General features: G+C 47.0%; 1 protein-coding gene across 1 annotated transcript in view; it reads left to right on the top strand.

The window, feature by feature from the left end:
* Positions 1-18,328, top strand: part of HHAT (hedgehog acyltransferase) — a 259,513-nt gene that overhangs the window by 39,455 nt on the left and 201,730 nt on the right. The window contains exon 7 of the mRNA XM_054980529.1: positions 2,168-2,339. Coding sequence (XP_054836504.1) covers positions 2,168-2,339 — 172 coding nt within the window. The remainder of the gene's footprint in view (positions 1-2,167; positions 2,340-18,328) is intronic.

The raw sequence follows: 18,328 nt of genomic DNA, 5'->3' as shown, positions 1-18,328 counted from the left end.
TCAAGAACCAAACATTTAAATCTAGCTTTATTTTCCAAAACCATGATCCATTTGATTAAAAGACTTGAATTAGATTGTCTGAGGCATTGTTATTGGGTGCCATCAGTATGTTGATGACACCCACTTATGCATGTGGTTCTCAAAAGTTTATGCCTCAATAAAGTTGGTTAGTCTTAAAGGTGCTACTGGACTTTTTACTATTTTGCAACTACAGGCTAACACAGCTAACTCCTCTGGATATGAAAGAGTTCATCTGTAGTATATGGAATTCACTGCCACATTATCTGGCAACTGCTAGAAGGTATTAGGAACTTTAAATGTGGGTGAGGCTTGGCTCAATCTCATTGTTTCAGCTCTGCATTTGGATTTCTGCTTGTTTTCAAATTTCTACAATCCCCACCCTATTGCATTGTTTATTGAATGTCCTAGCTGTTGATTGTATTGACTTAACACTGTGTAATCTGCCTAGACTCTCAGTGAGAAAGGTGGGTTATAAATAACATAAACAATTAATGAAATATATCCCCTACCCACATAAAATGATCTGCACTCATGATATTTTCATCTTGAACAAATGGGCACTTATTTTTTAGAATAAACAACAGTTTCCTCCATCTGGAAGATACAAATCCCATGACATAGTGTTGAGTGTGAATGAAAAACACACGAGGTAAAATGGTTTTGTTTCAAGCTAGAAACTGACAATGTAAGTTGTCATCTGAACAGTCATATCATCTGGAACTCATCGATGTTTATAATAGCAATTGAATTCTTAGCAGATATCTGCTTGTTGAAATCAGGATGGAACAGAGCTCTAAAATGGAATTCTTCCAGCAGATTTTGTTGGAAGAATTGGCTAGGGATCCTGATGGTGTTTTGCCATCTTCTTGGCATGGAGCAAGGGTCACTGTGTGTGTGTTGGGGGAGGGTAGTTGTGAATTTCCTGCATTGTGCAGGGGATTGGACTAGATGACCCAGAGGTCTCTTCTAACCCTATGATTCTATATACTAATGATTAGGGATGTGCGCTTTGGGTTTCCGATTCGGGTAAAATACCCAAATTGGACCTGATCTGTAAAGGTTCGGAATTCGGGGTGGCGGAGGAGGCAGAGAAAGCCCTTCCTGCCCCTCAAATGGCTGCCACCCAGCTGATCCTCCTCCCCCTCCCCCTGCTGGCCAGGTAAGTGGGTGGGGTTGGGGGGTTGGAGGGGTTGCCCCGGGGGGGAGATGGGGGTGGGGGGTATGCTCCCTGTCACTTCAGTATGCTCCGAATCTTTACGGAGCATACCGAAGTGAGTAAATACCAGAATTTTAGTATTTCTGATTTTTTTCCGGAAACCAGAATCTTTTCGGGACACACACCCCTGCTAATGATGGTGATCCTTAAATTTAAGTTAATTAAGTTAAAATTTGGATTATCATGTTTTAGGATCAGAAACTTTTCTGTATCTTTTTGAGTATGACAAAATTCATACCCAGCAATTACTTCTATGCAGGAAATTCCTTGCAGCATACATATACAGCGTTTGATGTGTCAGTTAAATATGTGAACAGACATGCATGTGCAATCGTTATGTGTGACATTCTACAAATAAGCTACATAATAAGTTGAAGGGATTTCTATATATGAATTCTATCTGTTTTAAGCATTCCTCAGTTTATGTAATATGAACATGTTTTCTATTTTAAAGGCATATAATAGAATTTATTAGGCATGAAACTTAAGAAATCAATAGCACTAGTCAAATCAGTGGTTTCTCTCTTTCTCTCTCTAAATTTTTACTTCATTTATATCTCTCCTTCTCCCCAGTGGAGACCCAAAGTGGCTACATCATTCTCCTTTCCTCCATTTTTTCCTTACAACAAGCCCTGTAAGGTAGATTAGTCTGAGAGGGTGTGACTGGTCCAGGGTCATTCAGTGAGCTTCAGTGGCAGAACAGGGAATCAAAGCCGGGTCTCCCTGATCCTAGTCCATCACTTTAGCCACTATACCACACTGGTTCTTGTAGTCAGCATTTTTAGTGAATTTACTTTCCAGGGATCAGAAGGTTAGAAAGAAGGCTGTGTGTGTGTGTGTGTTTTAAGCACTATTCCATCCTTTCATAATGTAAATGTTCCGTTATTTCTGCACAGTATTAAAAAACCCCATAATTTATTCCTATTACAGATGACTAATCAAGATTTAGGTGGCTTGAAGTCTAATCTTGGCATTTTCATCTGTGGCACCCTTCGTATATTGTTTTGGTGGTGGCTAGCAGAACTGATGATCCATTTTATGTATATACATGCAATTTACAGTAGCCCTTCACATTTGGAAGCAGTAAGCTACTGGACCTTAGGTAAGTGTCTGTGTATGAGTTTGTCATTATGTATTGAATTCTTAATTATCATTTTCTGCTCTGTAAAGTATGGATGATCTACAGCAACTATCAAATATCTGGTCCTTTAGGATCCTCACAGCATCCATATCACATTGCACTCAAATTATTACATCAGAATGAGTTAAAGAAACCCTTTGACCTACCACAGAGCTAGTATTTCAGTTAGTAGCTGTTGGTTAGCTATGTTTCAATATCACTCTCTCCCCTGTTCCATTTTAACTAGCAGGACAGTTGTCAAAGTGCTTGGAAATTTGCATTTTGCTATTAGTTAAGGAAAACACAAGAACATTAGCTCATAAAACTGCTTTATATCATCTGACGGTTGGTCTGTAAAGGTCAGTATTGTTTACTCTGACTGGCAGCAGCTCTCTAGAGTTTTAGGTTAGAGACCTTTCATATCACCTACTACTTGGTCCTTTCAAGTGGAGATGCCAGAGATTGAACTTGGGACCTTACGTATGCAAAATAGATGCTCTACCATTGAGCCATTGCCCCTCCTCTCTTGCTACCTTTTGAAAAGGGCAAGAGAGTTAAATAGGTGGCAGCAACTTTTGCTTGGTTGAAAAGGAGGACTGCATAAGGAAATTTAGACTGAAAGAATGAGGGTGGGTAGCTGTGATAAGATTTTAGCCCTGTGAAAAGCAAGCGGGGGGGTGGCACTTGGGCAGTAGGTCTAGATGTTTGGTATTTGGGAACCATAGAGGGTGCACGGGACAGCAGGTGGAAGCAGGGAAGGTTCTGGAGAAGGGATTTTGGAAGGGCTGGTTCAGAAGGATACAAGAATACTTTAGAAGCTGACCCTCAGTCCTACTGTTGGTTGGTAAAAAGGTATGGGTGGTGACTCCTTGGCCTGTGGTGGATGGGGAATTTGGCCTCCCACCATTTAAGTTTGTCAGCCTTATTTTACTGAGAGACACCAAGTAAACATATTGGTCAGGTCAAATAAGTAAACAAGGAATGGTTTTGATTACTATTGTTTATTTACACATTTTAATATTCCACAAGTGCTTTTCGCATGACTTCCTCTATGTGCTTTCTTATTCTGTTGCAGAAATAGTCAGAAGATTCAGTCTCTGTAACTTGCAAACAGCTTTCAGATATGCCAAGTTGTATCTGACACATTAAATATATTATTCACAAAAAAGTAGCTGCTTCTCTTTATGCTAATTAAAAACGTGAGTAAGGAAAGGTAACATCAAAAGTTCCCTTCAGAGAAACCTATCTGGTGATTCTTTTAAACAGTTTTTCAGGTGAAGTGCAAATTATTACAATTTCATTATTTTCATCTTGAATTTATACTCATTAGATTATACTGTTAGATTGTCCCAGTCCAGCAACAAATTGTGGCTGTGATAAGGACATAGTATTCTGAGCATCTTATTTTATTTTCTTCAGTCTCTTCTTGTCTCAAGCTCCGTATTTATATTGAGAAAATATGGAATTGTGTATAGCTTTAGGTAAGCCCTAATTTCTTATCTAATGATTATCTCCATTTTAGACTATATTCTTTAGAGTTAGAAGGAAAACTCACACAAATTGGGCTGTATGTCAGTGATGTTGCTTACTGCTACTGAGAACACAAACTGTATGGGCTCTTAACGAATGTGATTGGGGCCATTGTAATCTTGCTAGAAAATCTGCTCAAGATGAAAGCTTTTGGGACTACTGTTCAAACTCTGATGATGTAAGCAGATGTTATTCTAGTTCATGCTGTATCTTTGTTGAGATTACCATGTCATAGAACTTTGCACAATTTTGTTCTCTTTTTTGAGGTTGATTAACAACTAGTTTGATGCCTATGCTTCGCTTTGGTATTTAACTACTTTAAATCCAGTTATAATACTTATGGGTATGTAACATTTTTGGTTTGTAGGGGTTTTTTTTTAGTTGGTTTTGTAGTATAATAGTATAGTACCTGAGCTTCACAAAGGTGTTTGAATAAAGTGAAGCGTGTTGATGCAAAAAACTGATGAACTGAATTTTGAAATGTAACATTTATTGAAGAGATTTTAAAAGGAAAAGATTGTAGTGCAATAAATAAAGTGAAAAATACATACAACCTTTTTTTTCTACTGAAGGACCTCTTTGCAGACCTCATTGGTGGTTTTCCCCTCAGGTGCTAGGATCACCAGGCTGCTGGCTGAGCTCACTCTGGAGCAGGCCACGTAGAACTGCCCATGTGAGAAGCAGTCCTCCCTCAAGTCAATTATTGCCACCTTCAGTGTCTGCCCCTGGGACTTGTTGATTGTCATAGCAAAGCAGACCTTGAGGGGGAAATGCAGTCTCTTGAATTCGAAGAAGTTCTCTGATGGTATAAATGGTATGCGTTGTATTAACACTGACTCCCCCCGAGCACTGCTGGTGAACAATGTGACCTCGATGATATTCCTGTGGAGGGCTTTCACACGTAATCTTGTGCCATTGCAGCGTTTGGGTGGGCTGAGGTTTTGGAGCAGCATCACTGGAGCCCCCACTTTGAAGAGAAGCTTGTAGGCTGGGAACCCAGGAGGGTTGAGCAGGGTATATCATGGCTGTTAGGTCTGCTAGGGTTGTCACTACTGTACCCAGGCCTGCAGGGATAGTCACCTTTCCCTTGGACTCGGGATACTCTCCATCCCCTATTTTTAGTAGGAGTTCAGAGAATGCCCCAGTGGACACCTTGCCTCTCAAGTGGACCCTCATGTTCTTTCTTAGTGAGAGTTTCCTGATGAGGGGCCACAGATACGATGCCTTGACACACACAGTAACCTCATCAGCTAGAGTTCCCCTTAGAACTACTGGCAGAGTCTGCCAGAAGTCTCCAGTAGGGATGTGCGATTCGGGTTTCTAATTCAGAAAAAATACCTGAATTGGACCCAATTCGCAAAGATTTGGGATTTCCGAAACAGCCCCAGCATGATAGGTCCGTCTTGGAAATCCTGAACCAAAGTTTCTTGAAGCTATTTGTATAGCTTCGGGAAGCTTTGGGTCAAGGAGTTTAAATGCCCGTTTCCCTGCTGCTGCACAGCGGCAGGGAAAGGGGCATTTAAACCCCTGAATCAGCTGCTCGTTGGGGGCTTCTCCAATGAGTGGCTGAGTGCTGGGCTGCGGGGCTTAAAATGCCTCTTTCCGTGCTGCTGCCCAGTGCGAGAGTCGAGAGAATCTCCCCGCCTCTCTCACACTAGGTGCAGCAGCTCGGCGGCCCCTCCCGATGCGAGAGGGACGGGGATATTCTCCCCGCCCCTCTTGCATCAAGGGAAGAGAACGGCGGGCGGGGAAGTAGGCTTAAGTCTGCACCTCCCCGCCAGGCACTCTATTCACCTGCTGCTGTTGGGGCCAGGGATTTCCCTGGTCCCATCACCGGCAGGTGAAAGGGGTGGAGAGGAAGCAGGCATAAGCCTGCAAGTCCCCACCGGATGCTCCATTCACCCACTGCTGACGGGGCCAGGAACTTCCCCGGTCCCATCACCGGCAGGTGAAAGGGGTGGCAAGGAAGCAGGCATAAGCCTGCACCTCCCCGCTGGGTGCTCTGTTCACCCGCCACAGACGGGGTCAGAGAACTCCCTGGTCATGTCAGTGGCAGGTGAAAGGGGCGGTGGGGATGCAGGCTTATGCCTTCAAGTCTCTGCCGGGTGCTCCATTCTCCCGCCGCCAGGCTTTTTCTCCCCGATGTCAAAGAGATGGAGATTTTCCCCATCTCTTTGATCCCTGGGAGAAACAGCCCAGTGCACTCACTCTCCCGGTGGGAGAGAGGCGGAAAATCTCCCCTCCCTTTTGCACCATGAGAGTCAGCAACACCAGGCTTTTTCTCCCCGATGCCAAAGAGACAGGGAGATTTTCCCCGTCTCTTTGACACCGGGGAGAAACAGCCCAGCGCGCTCACTCTTCCGGTGGGAGAGCAGGGTTTCGCACTGGGAAAGTCGACTCCACCAGGCTCTTTCTTCCCAATGTCAAAGAGACAGGGAGATTTTCCCTGTCTCTTTGACACCAGGGAGAAACAGCCCAGCATGCTTGCTCTTCCAGTGGGTGGGGGGAATCTCCCCTCCCTTTTGCAGTGGGAAAGTTGGCGCCACCAGGCATTTCTCCCCGATGTCAAAGAGACAGGGAGATTTTCCCCATCTCTTTGACACTGGGGAGAACCTGCCCGGCCCGCTCGCTAACCCGGTGGGGGAGAGGGGGAAATCTTCCCTCCCTCTCAGCACCGGGAGAGTCACCGCCAGGCTTCCTATGCTGGGTGTCAGAAGGAGGAGCCCCCCCCCCAGCGCCCACACTTTAAACTATCAGCTGGCAGGCGGCAGGGGGGAATCCCCCCTGCCGCCTGCCAGCTGATAGTTTAAAGGGTTAAAGGGCCAGGTAAGTGGGTTAGTGCTAGTGTGGGATTTGCGGTGGGTGTGGGTGTGGGTGCTGGGAGAAAACCCAGCCCCCTGAATCACTTTGGAATGCTCCAAATCTTTACAGAGCATTCCGAAGTGATTCAAATGCCCTAATCTGAAGCAGCTTGCCGCTTTGGGTTTTGGGTATTTCCGATTTTTTTCCTGCTTCGAGTAAACCCGAAGCAGGAAATCCCAATTTTTTCAGAGTGCACACCCTTAGTCTCCAGACAGCAACACGGTGACTCCCCCCCCCCCATCACTCTCTCATTGCCCCTGACATCTTTGAGGGTTATGCTCATTGCCTCAAAACACCCTTTGTGTGCCATGGTGCTCTCATCCCTAACAAAGAGCTTACAGTTCCGCAGCACTTGGGCCTTGTTGCTTTGTTTTGAGATGCTGAACAGGGGTGTTTCTGCATGGATGAGGTTAAGAGGCATCTTGAAGGCAGTGAAGGATCATATGTGATGCCTGAGTGAGCCTTGACCTTCCATGGAAGTGAGCGCCTCTCTACTTGTCTTCCAGGATTGCTTTGCTCATAGAGAGACTCTGCCGCTCTGTGCACCTCGGGGTCATCTTGCTGGTACTTGGCCACTGCTGCTCTGTGCACTGCAGGAGTATGATGTGCATATTTCTTTGCCGCATCTCTAAGTTGCTTCCTCCTTTTAGTGTCGGTGTATCTTGTACGACAGTCTGCTTGAGATTATATTTAGTTATTTTTAAATGTTTGATGCTAAAATGTCTTGATCTGGTGCTGAAAAGTAAATAATGTAATTCTCTGTATTTGCATTTCTTTTACTGCTTACATTATGGCCAGTAGCCACACTCCCAGAGCAGACATTCAGAAAATTGTACCTCCAAGCAGGAACACAGCCAGTCTGGATCAATGAGCTCTAGCAGTCGCCTGGTCAGCAACCTTTCTGAAAATGGAACAAATTAGTTCCATTTTGCCAAGTCTTTAATGAGAAGAAGGGCAGCTTTTACTTTGCACTAAGGCTGGAAAATGTTGTAGTTGTAAAAGATGCAGCATTAGAATCTTGAAACTTTCCAAGGCTGGTGAAAATAGGAAGCAATCTTTTCCATAGTTTTCTTTACATAGCATTAGATTTCTGCTTGGTTCCAGACTTCTGCAATTTGTTTATTGGATGTCCCTGTGAGGGCTTGCCGCCACTGCCGCTGGGCGGGGCACCGGCTGGGCCGGCCCTGACATCAGAGGGCTGCCAGGGATGCTGCAGGACCCTGCTCCGTGGAAGGAGGGGCGGTATACAACACCCAGACTCCCTCTCAGTCCACTCGCTGGCCTGCTCAGCCTGGCCTGCTTGTCCCCTTCACCCTCAGTCATCTCCTCCTCCCAGAACTCTCCTCCAAGCCTCCACTCTCACACTGCTCCGCTCTCACTCCACACCATCACTCCTTACTCACATCCACCACCCCAGAGCTCTTCCCAGCCAGCCTTTATACGGCCTTCTCTCACCGCCCCACCCTCCTTGCAGGTCCTGCCTGCCAGGCCACACCCCTCCTTGGCCTCCCAGCATTGGCCTGAGCCATCTCAAGCTGCTGCAGCCGGGGTAGCTGGCTGGGCTGCCTGGATCAGCAACAGCTGTGTCATGTTGGCTGGCTGCCAGGCCTCTCTGGCTGAGCTGATTACTGAAGGTAGGCCCAGCTGTGGCCCCTTGGCTGGCTGCCCAGCTCTTCCCACAGAATGCCTTCAGCAGCTCCACCTGGAGGGGCTTGGTTCTGAGCATCTCCTGAGCCAGGTTGCTGTCTTCAAGCTGAGGTGGAGGCTGGGGCGTGGTTCTGAGCTGCTGTGGCTGCTTCTCCTCCTTGGCTGGTAAGGGCTCTGTTTGGGCTACTGCTGGGTCCCTATTCTTCCTGCCTTTGCCTTCTCCCTCTGTTCTGCTCAGCTCCCTGTCCCCCTGGAGGGTTGGGACTAGCTGGCCTCTCCTTGCCCCCTCTAGCCCTCTGGGGCTTTGGCCGTTTGCCCCTTTCCCCTGGGGTGGGCAGGCTCTGTCCCTGGCTGCTGGCTGGGGTGGCAGGGCAGCCCCCTCCTGGCTGCCTCCCCTTGCTTTCTCCCGGCGAGGCCAGGGGCTGTGTCTCAGACCCCGGACAGTCCCATTGTGTTGATTTTATTGATTTACACTGTGTAACCCGCCTTGACAGCGCAATCCTAAACAGAGTTACTCCAGTCTAAGCCCATTGGTTTGAATGGGTTTAGACTGGAGTAACTCAGTTTAGGATTGCACTGTGAGTCTCAGTGAGAAAGGCAGACTATATAACATTAGTAATCTATCATTAGTTGCAAAGTAACAAGCGTTGTGTATGTCTCTCGGGATCAAACTAGATGCTGCAGCCTTGATTTTTTTGTGGGGAGGACCCCAATTCAGATCAGAGCCATAGCGTCATGAATAGATTAACACTTTCCTCCTGCACTATTTTCCTGGCTTCTTGGCCCATCAGAATTGCTGCATGCCTCACAGCACCAAATAGGCTAAAATGCTGTTTTATGTTGACAAGAATTATTGCCGCCCCCCTTGGTTTTAAATCGGAATATATACTTAATATTTTTTCTATCCTAGTGACTTTATTTTATTAGACTTCTTAGGATTCAATTTTCCTCACACTTGGAAAGTCCAGGAATCTTGTTGTCACCAGAAACTACAAAATTCATTGTGGACTCTGGGTTGCAGAAAATGGCCGGAAACAGGTTTCACATCTTCTCATTTATGCAGCTGGCTATGGGGCTGCTTTCTGCTTTTACTGTCTTAATCCCTCATGGCAGTCAGCCACACAATGAATGATGTATTCCTAAATGAGCCCTGGTGCTTCTTAGTTAAGAGAGAATGAGGGAATAGACCATAATATGCTCCAGCACAGTGCCACATCCAGGACACTTTGGGTTTTGAGGCTGTGTACCTTACGTAAGGACTGAGAGGAAGAACTGGGATTTCTGTGTGTGTACCTCCCACACCACTGCCCAACAGTCTTCCTTTCTGAGCTGAAAGAAGTGTTCTGGGGAACTTCAGCACTGATACTGAGGTTGTCTTGTCAGGAGTGACTTGGGATTTCATGGCCTCCATGACAACCATGGACCTGTCTCAGATAATAACTGGTCCTATACATTGTGCAGGTCACACTGTTGATCAGGTATTTTGTTCAGGATGGGATATATGTGATCTAGAAGTGGAAGATTTTATAACAGTTTCTTTGTAATGGAGACATCACTGTTTGCTTGAGTTTAGACTTACCTGGTCTTCAGGAGAAGATGGACTGCTTGTTGTGTCTTTGTGACCGTTTTGCTCAATACTTTGCAAATAAAATCTCTTTCATCCTTATTGACTTGGATTCTGTATTAGCAGTGGCTGGGTCAGATGGTTCCAGGGTGCTAGTTTGTCCAGCTGGTTGGGATACTTTTTTAGTTTATTTATTTCGAGGATATGGACAGGGTTCTTGGAGATTTGAGTTCTACCACCTGCTTATTTGATCTTGCCCTTCCTTGATACTTAAATCTGCTGAGGGGGGGAAAGTTGGCTGACTGGGTCTGAGAGGTGGTTAATAACTCCTTGATAGACTTGAAACAGGCTGTGGTGCAGCCACTACTAAAGAAACATACACCGGTTCCAGGAGATTTCAAGAACTATCAACCAATCTCAAATGTTCCATTCTTGGGCAAGGTGATCGAATGGGTGGTGGAAGACAATTTCAGATATTCCTGGATGAAGTGAATTGTTTGAATGCTTTCCATTCTGGTTTCACACCTGGTTATGGGACTGAAAGCCTTGGACACACAGTTAGATGACCTGCACCTGGAGAGGGACAGAGCCAGTTTGGTATAGTGGTTAAGAGCGCAGGACTCTGGAGAACTGGATTTGATTCCCCACTCCTCCACTTGAAGCCAGCTGGGTGACCTTGGGTCAGTCACAGCTCTCTGGAACTCTCTCAGATTCACCCACCTCACAGGGTGTTTGTTGTGGGGATAATAATAATATACTTTGTAAACCGCTCTGAGTTGGTGTTAAGTTGTCCTGAAGGGCAGTATATAAATCAAATGTTGTTGTTATATAAATCAAATGTTGTTGTTATTAGTATTATTATTATTATTAGGAGCGCAACTCTTTTAATTCTCCTGATCATGGTACCCTTTTAGATCACCTTTCCAGATTGGGACTGGGAGGTACCCTTTTGTGGTGATTTCATTCTACTTGGAAGGAAGGTTTCAGATGGTGGTGCTGGGAGATTGCTGCTCAGCTACCTGGCCTTTGGCCTGTGGGTTCCCACAAGGTTCCATCCTGTCTCTCATGATTTGTAACGTCTTCATGAAACCACTGGGTGAGGTCATCTGGAGATTTAGGCTGAGTTGCCACCAATATCCAGATTGCTTAGCCCTATTTTGCACTTCCAGCAGATCCCATAGAAATTGTGGAAACTGTGAACATATGTCTGGAGGTAGTTTCGGGATGAATGAAGGCTATGAAGCTGAAAATTAATCCAGTCAAAATGCTTGTGCTACTGATGGGGGAAAGGTTTGACTCAGGAACTGGTGCTGTTGCAGTCTCCCTAAAAGAGCAGGTTCATAACTTGGGGATGCTGCTGAACATGAGCTGCCTGTTGGATAAACAAGTGACCATGATGGTCAAGGGCCTCTTTCACCAACTTTGGCTAGTGAGCCTGCTATGGCTGTTCCTGGGCAGGAAAGATTTTGCCTCTGTGGTGCATGTCTTGATAATATTAGGTTACTGTAATCCACTGTACATGGGGTTGCCCGTGAAGACTGTATGAAAGCTGAAGCTTAATTCTGACAAGAAGGAAGTGCTACTGGTGAGCAGAAGGTTTGACCCAGAACTTAAGATGATTACCCATTTTGGATGAAGTTGCACTCCCCTTGAAGTAATGGGTCTGTAGTCTGCCCTGGTTACATCTAGATTAGATCACTGTAATGCAGTCTGTGTAGACCTGCCCTTGAAAAGTGTTCAGAAGCTTCAATTGGTGCAGAATGCTGTAGTCAGGATGTTGTAGGAACCATATCACTCCACTTTTGGCCCTTCTACATAATTCAGTGTGCTAGTGTTGACCTTTAAAGCTTTGTATGTCTTGGGACCAGCATACCTGAAGGACTGACTACTCCCTTATGAACATACCTGACATGAAGGATCACCTTCAGAGGTCCTGCGTCGGATACCCCTGCCTTCTGAGATTAGGCTGGTGGCATCCCAGGAAAGGGTCTTCTTCGTGGTACCTATTTGGCATTCCCTTGGTGTTCCCTCCTTTCTGCCCAATGTTTTAATTGTTATTTTTATGTATATGTATTGTATTGTACTGTAGATAGATAGATATCTGTACTGTATGTGTATTTTAGCTTGGTTTTAAGTGTTTTAATGATGTGGTGTTCTTTAGTTTTGGTGGATTTAAGATGTATTCTTATTTTGTATGCTTTTAATTTGCTAGCTGCCTTGGTAGCCCTGATCAGGGCAGAAAGGTGGGGTATACATTTTGAAAATAATAAATAAATAGTAAGATCAGGATCTCTCATCTACATTTTCCCCTCATTCCAAATTAGGTCCTAAAAAACTGATTGAACTCCCAATGTTTGCAAAAAAACCTTTCTACCAGTGTATGTGTGTGTGTGGGGGGGGGGGCAAGATAAAGACAGTGGAAAAACTTGGAACAAGATTCATGAAGAAAACAAACTTCTCAAAGCTGCAGTGGCCATATCTTCTAGTGCACATTTAGGAGCACTGAGATTGCTGGTTTCAGTGGACATAAGCAGTCTGTGTCGGGTTGTGGCCAGTGATTGGAAAATTCAGCAAACTGCCAAAAAAATGCCTAAAATCTCAAAATAAGTTTAAGTGAACTGAGCCAAACTCAAACATCTTTTGATCTTTCTCCTCCTTTCCCATTTCCATTTTCCCATTTGCTTTTGATGTCTTCTTAGATTGCAACTCTGCATTCAGAACCTGTTTTTTTCCTTGTCTTTTTTGTATCATGTTAGTTGTTAGGTGTTTTACTGCTGCTGCTGCTACTACTACTACTACTACTACTACTACTACTACTAGTTTAAAGTTTAAACTATGAAGAAAACTACAAACATTTGGGTATCTTGTAAGCTAATGATAGTCAGCTTATGATGGTGAAAAAGAAGACTTACATTGTATACATAAAAAGGGTCAGAAAAACATTTAAGTTGAAATTAATTGGTGGAAATATAATTCATGCTATAAACACCTGGGCTATCCCAGTGATTCAATACTGCACTGGAATTGTAGACTGAACACAAGCCAAACTGAATTCACTGAACTGCAAAACAGGGAAAATCATGACAGCCAATAAAGCCCTGTATCCTTGAAGCCACACAGAATGACTTTATTTGCCACTAAATAATAGTGGCCGAGGATTGTTACAAGTAAAACAAACAGAAAGCTGATTGGACTTGTTTTACAGAACATCTGCCAGGCAGCAATAATGAGGAAAAGTGTTCAACTTTACCTTGTATGGAATGGAATAATGACCAATTAACCGTGGAAACCTGCAGAGAATACAGTTAATCTTATTAGGTAAAAAAATATTTCTAGGGTTACACTTGTGAGACAATTATGGGGATATGGGTGAAGGGAAAATGCTGGACTTATACATAACCGGTTAACATTGGGGAAGTACAGCTGCATATAATGAAACTATAGCTTCCACTCAGATTCATTATTTGAAAACATTCAGCTCAATTCTCGAGGGTTTGTGTCTAGTGGGATTAGTACCTGCTTTCATGGAGAACTTAGCAGAAGACAAGAGTGGCATGATGATGCTGATGTGACTTAAATGCACATTTGATGTCTTGAGAAAAGTAACCTTATTAACTTTAATGGCACTACACTAGCTTGTAAATGTAAGGCAGAATAAAAAAAGATAGCATTTGTTTTGTGTGGTAGAAATAATTAGAAAAGCCAGAAGGTGGTAGTAAGCATCATGGATTTTCCCTCAGACTTACCACTGAAAAGTTTTAAAATGGGGTAGGGGAGTTAGTGCTAAGTATAATATATGAGACTTTAAAAGGATATGTCAGTTGCTTTAATGTGATGCAGACGCATTTCTGCTGGCTGCAGAATTTGGATGGTAGTTGCAGAGTCCAGGTATTTTTAAAGTGCAGACCTTCTGTGTCTAGAATTGAAAATGCAGTCCTCCAGCTCAGGGGCAGTACGGTTGGGTCCCATGGTTGGCAAAGAGCTCTTGGCTGTGACATTCCCAGTACTCTACATGGAGTACCTACAAGGCAGTGTGCGAGAGTTTTCAGTCTGTTGACGGCTTTGGTTGCCTTGCCTGAGGGCACTCTAAATCCCAGAGCTTACCCTGCTAAGAAAGCATGCAGTTTACAACAACAGACCTACTCTGTATGTAACAGTATGTAAACGCAGAATGCAAAGGCTTGTTGAAAGTATTACAAAATGTGGCTTGCTTTATGCAGTTTTGCATCATGCTGATATTTAGTTGTTAAAACCATTCTTGGCAGTGCAGCGCTACACTCATGCTGGTAATATGCATCAGCAAGGAACTGATGATGTGATAAATGAGTGTAGAAATAGCCCCTAAAAGGTGACAACTTTCCTTTTAGCCTCAATATCCAATTATTAGTTATTTAGGACAGGGTAGGCAACTTTTAAAACTGTGGACGGCAACCCTTGTAATACGACCCACTGTGTGTGGCAAAGCCCGATTGCTTTAAATACACATGAAAGTTGGTGTTTTACCAGTGTAAAGTTAAAACCATGGCAATGTTATGAGATGGTAATCATTATGCAGCAGTTGCCTACACATGAGTAGTGACAGAAGGAGCAATCCTAAGCAGGTCTACTCAGAACTAAGACCTATTGTGAGTACGATATGGCAGGCCAACCTAGCAAGTCTCCATGGCAGAGCGGGGAATTGAACCTGAGGCACCCAGGTTCTAGTCACACTCTAGCCACTACACTGCATTGTTAACTTTTAGTTTTCTTACTTTTAGTTTTCCTGTGGTAGGAGAATGAACCCCGAAATGGGCATTTTGCAGCATTTGGGATTCACTGATGCACCATGTAAAAGAGGAAGCACAGCAGGAAAGGGGAGCCAGCTCTCCTCCTCTGATAGCCTAACCTGATGCATGTTTGCTCTGTAGTTTAGTGTGGCTTACTATCAGGTTAGAGTGTCTGTGACTGCAATCCTCTGCCGCATTGACTAGGGAGTAAGACCTACTGAACTCAGTAGCAGTTTACTTTCGAGTAATTATACATAGGGGTGCACTGCAAATCTTATAGAAGCACTCATGCTTCTGGCAGCAGCGGATAATGTGTTGGTATCTGTGCTTGGGTAAATGTCTCATTTGTTTATGTTTCATATGCACAGTGCTGGCTCTGGTAGGTGCCTGTAACCAGTTCTAGTCACAGCCAGATTGACCAAGAAAGCTACACTGATCTATTTCTTTCAGTCCCAGACAGCTCCCAGTGGTCCCAGTACTTCTCTAGCCAGTGGCCGTTTTCATATTCTTTAGTAGAGATGGGCACGAACCGCATTACGAACGTAAAAAACCCACGAAAATGGCGAATGTGACCCGGCGTTTCGTGCTTGTCCACGGCAAACGAACCAGTGGTCAGGAGAGGCCTGGTTCGTTGCATTTGGGCGTGGTTCGGGAAGCCAGACACTCAGGCGCCAGCAGTCTATTCCCCTGGCAACGGAGCCAGGGGAATGCCTGAGCTCTGTTTGCCCTCCTTCTGTTGCCCTGGAAACCCGAATGGAAGCCCAGCTTTCCTTGATCAGCAGGGCTTCTTTCCAACCACGGAGCAGCAAAGCAGTCACAAGTTGGGAGAAGACACTCAAGGGATGGAGGGGGAAGGAGGTGTTCTGTAGCCACGGGCACTCCCATCTCATCCCTGCAAACCCTGATAGGCAGCTCTGACGGCCAAACACAGACCTCCTGTGTTGCTGAATAGGACCCATGCTTATAAATAGCTGTGGTCTCCCAGGCTGGGTTTCACTTTCTGCGATCAGTGGAGTGGGACAGAGCTCTTGCTTGCCACTTGCTAGCCTTTGGGGAGAGATACTGAGAGTACAATTGAGCTTGGCTTTGGGGGATAGGGATCTATCTCCTCTGGTTCCAGGGCTGCTGCCTGGCTCTGGGGCCAAGCTCAGTGGGCACCTCGGCTGAGGGCTCACATTAGTGCCTGATCTGTTCAGGTCTATAGGAGCGGTGGGCTAGGGCTCTAGTCCCTCCCTCCTTCTGGTGCCAGGGCTGCTGCCAGGCCCTGTTGCCAAGCTCGGTGGGCACCTCGGCTGAGGGCTCACATTATTATTAATCAGTGCCTGATCTGTTCAGGTCTGTGGGAGTGGTGGACTAGGGCTCTAGTCCCCCCTCCCTCTGGTGCCAGGGCTGCTGCCAGGCCCTGTTGCCAAGCTCGGTGGGTACCTCGGCTGAGGGCTCACATTATTATTAATCAGTGCCTGATCTGTTTAGGTCTGTGGGAGCAGTGGGCTAGGGCTCTAGTCCCTCCTTCCCTCTGGTGCCAGGGCTGCTGCCAGGCCCTGGGGCCAAGCTTTGTGGGCACATCGGCTGAGGGCTCTCAGTGTCATCTCCTTCTCCTCAGTTGTTGTTTTCTGGCACTATGAGGCTCCGGGTGGGGGACAAGAGTGGTTGTGGAGGGAAGTGCAGAGATTGTCCCGGTTGCAGCACGGGAAGCAGTGCTGTACAGGGCTCTGGAGCAGCAGAGACTCCTGCTCCCCCAAAATCACCAGTTGAGGCTGTGGAGGAGGCCGAAGAGCTCTTGCCGGTGGCGGAAGAGGAACTGCTAAAAAATTTTGGGGAGGAGGAGGCCGAGGGATCCTTGGAGGAATAGTTGAGGTTCGAGGAAACCTCCAGCCCATCCCCATCCCAAACTACCGGTGGTACTGTCCTTGCCTGCAGTCCACCCACCACTCCGTCTTCCATTGCCAGCACCATGGCACAGCCAGCAGCAACCCTTCGTCCTCTCTCCCCTGGAAACATAAGTGGGCCATGGTTCAACCTCAATGTTTGGAGGCACTTTCGAGCCCTTGCTAATGACCCCCGCGTGGTGCGGTGCTGTGTGTGTGAGGGCCTGGTGCGCAGGGGCAATGACCCGCAGCACCTGTCATCTTTGGCCCTGAAGAGGCACCCGAAGAGGCACCACCTGAGCCTTTGTTCTCCATCCTCGGGCAGCAAAACATCTGTTGGGGGGAGACCGAGGGCCGCCAGCTCGTCTGATCCGGGATCGGTGGGAGGGTCTCTGGAATGCATCCCGAGCAAGAAGCCTTGCCACGAGGGTGCGGCTGGTGGGAGCGGAAGGGTTAGGCAGGCCTCCCTGGGGGAAGTTGTTCCATCGGGGTTGGGGTGGTGCCGCTTAAAAGGGTGAGGCCAGGAGCTCAGGAGGCGGGCATTCGTGTGGTGGTGCAGGCGATCGCCTTGCAAGGCTTCCCCCTATCGGTCGTGGAGGGCGTGGGCTTCCACTGCTGCTCCAGCACTTTGCCCCATGGTTCACCATGCCGTCACGGCGCACCATTGGGTGTTGAGTCTTGCCTGCCCTGTACGAGGCAGTGCGAGACATGGTGCGCAGAGACCTTTCAGCCACCCAAGGCAGAACAGTGCACTTCAGGCCGACCTATGGAGCGGCTGCCATCACGGGTACCTTGCCATCACCGCCCACTGGTGGCAACCAGAGGACTTCCGCCTCCCCAGGCCAACATCTGGCAGCCGCAAAAAGGTGCCCAGCTTGAGCCTGGGCTACAGGGGGGGTTCTCCTTCAGGCCCGGGAGATGGACGAGGTCCACACTGGGAAGAACATCGCCTCCACCGTCAAGGCGGCTCTGAGGGAGTGGATGTCCGGGGTGGAAGGGTTTGTCCGTGGCTTCATGGTCACGGATGCGGGAGCCAACATGTTGGCAGCCCTGAAAGAGGCATTCCTCCTGGGCCTGGTGTGCATGGCGCACAAGCTGCACCTCATGATGCAGGATGTGCTCGGGCTGGGGAGCAAGCCGAGGGACAGCTGGGACGAGGGAACCTTGCGAACGTGCAATCTGCTGGACAGCTGTTGTCACATTGCTTCCCACTTCTCACGCAGCATCAACTCATCCCGCGAGCTGCTCCAGAGGCATGGGGAGCAAGGAGACCCCGAGCACCAACTGTTCCAGGACCTGCCCACCGGCTGGAACTCCACCTACGACATATGTTGTCTGGTGGAGCAGAGGTGCGTGGTGCAAGACATCCTGTCCTATTCGGATGTGCTGAGGAGGGGAGAAGAGTTGAGCCTTAGCTCCGTGGACTGGAGAGTCCTTGCACAGATGTCCCGGATCCTGAAACCGTTCAAGGATGCCACTGAGCTCTTGTGCTCCTACCAGGCCAGCCTGGGTCAGGTTCTCTCTCTGATCCATGGCCTTGACCAGTTCCTGGCCCAGGAGCTCCAGCAAGGGCAAGAGCTGCTCCCCAGGGTCCGGGACTTTGTCTGGAGGATCCAGGCCTGCGTTGCCAAATGCCTGCATCCTCTCCACCATGAGGCATCCTACCAACTTGCCTCCCTCTGTGACCCGCATCAAGGGCAGCATCGCCATGCAGGCAGGTCAGATGCAGCACTG

This window comes from Eublepharis macularius, chromosome 1 (assembly GCF_028583425.1).
Source record: "Eublepharis macularius isolate TG4126 chromosome 1, MPM_Emac_v1.0, whole genome shotgun sequence".
Taxonomy (NCBI): Eukaryota; Metazoa; Chordata; class Lepidosauria; order Squamata; family Eublepharidae; genus Eublepharis; species Eublepharis macularius.
The sequence above is the reverse complement of the archived record's forward strand: the minus strand, read 5'-3'. Positions and strand labels throughout refer to the sequence as shown.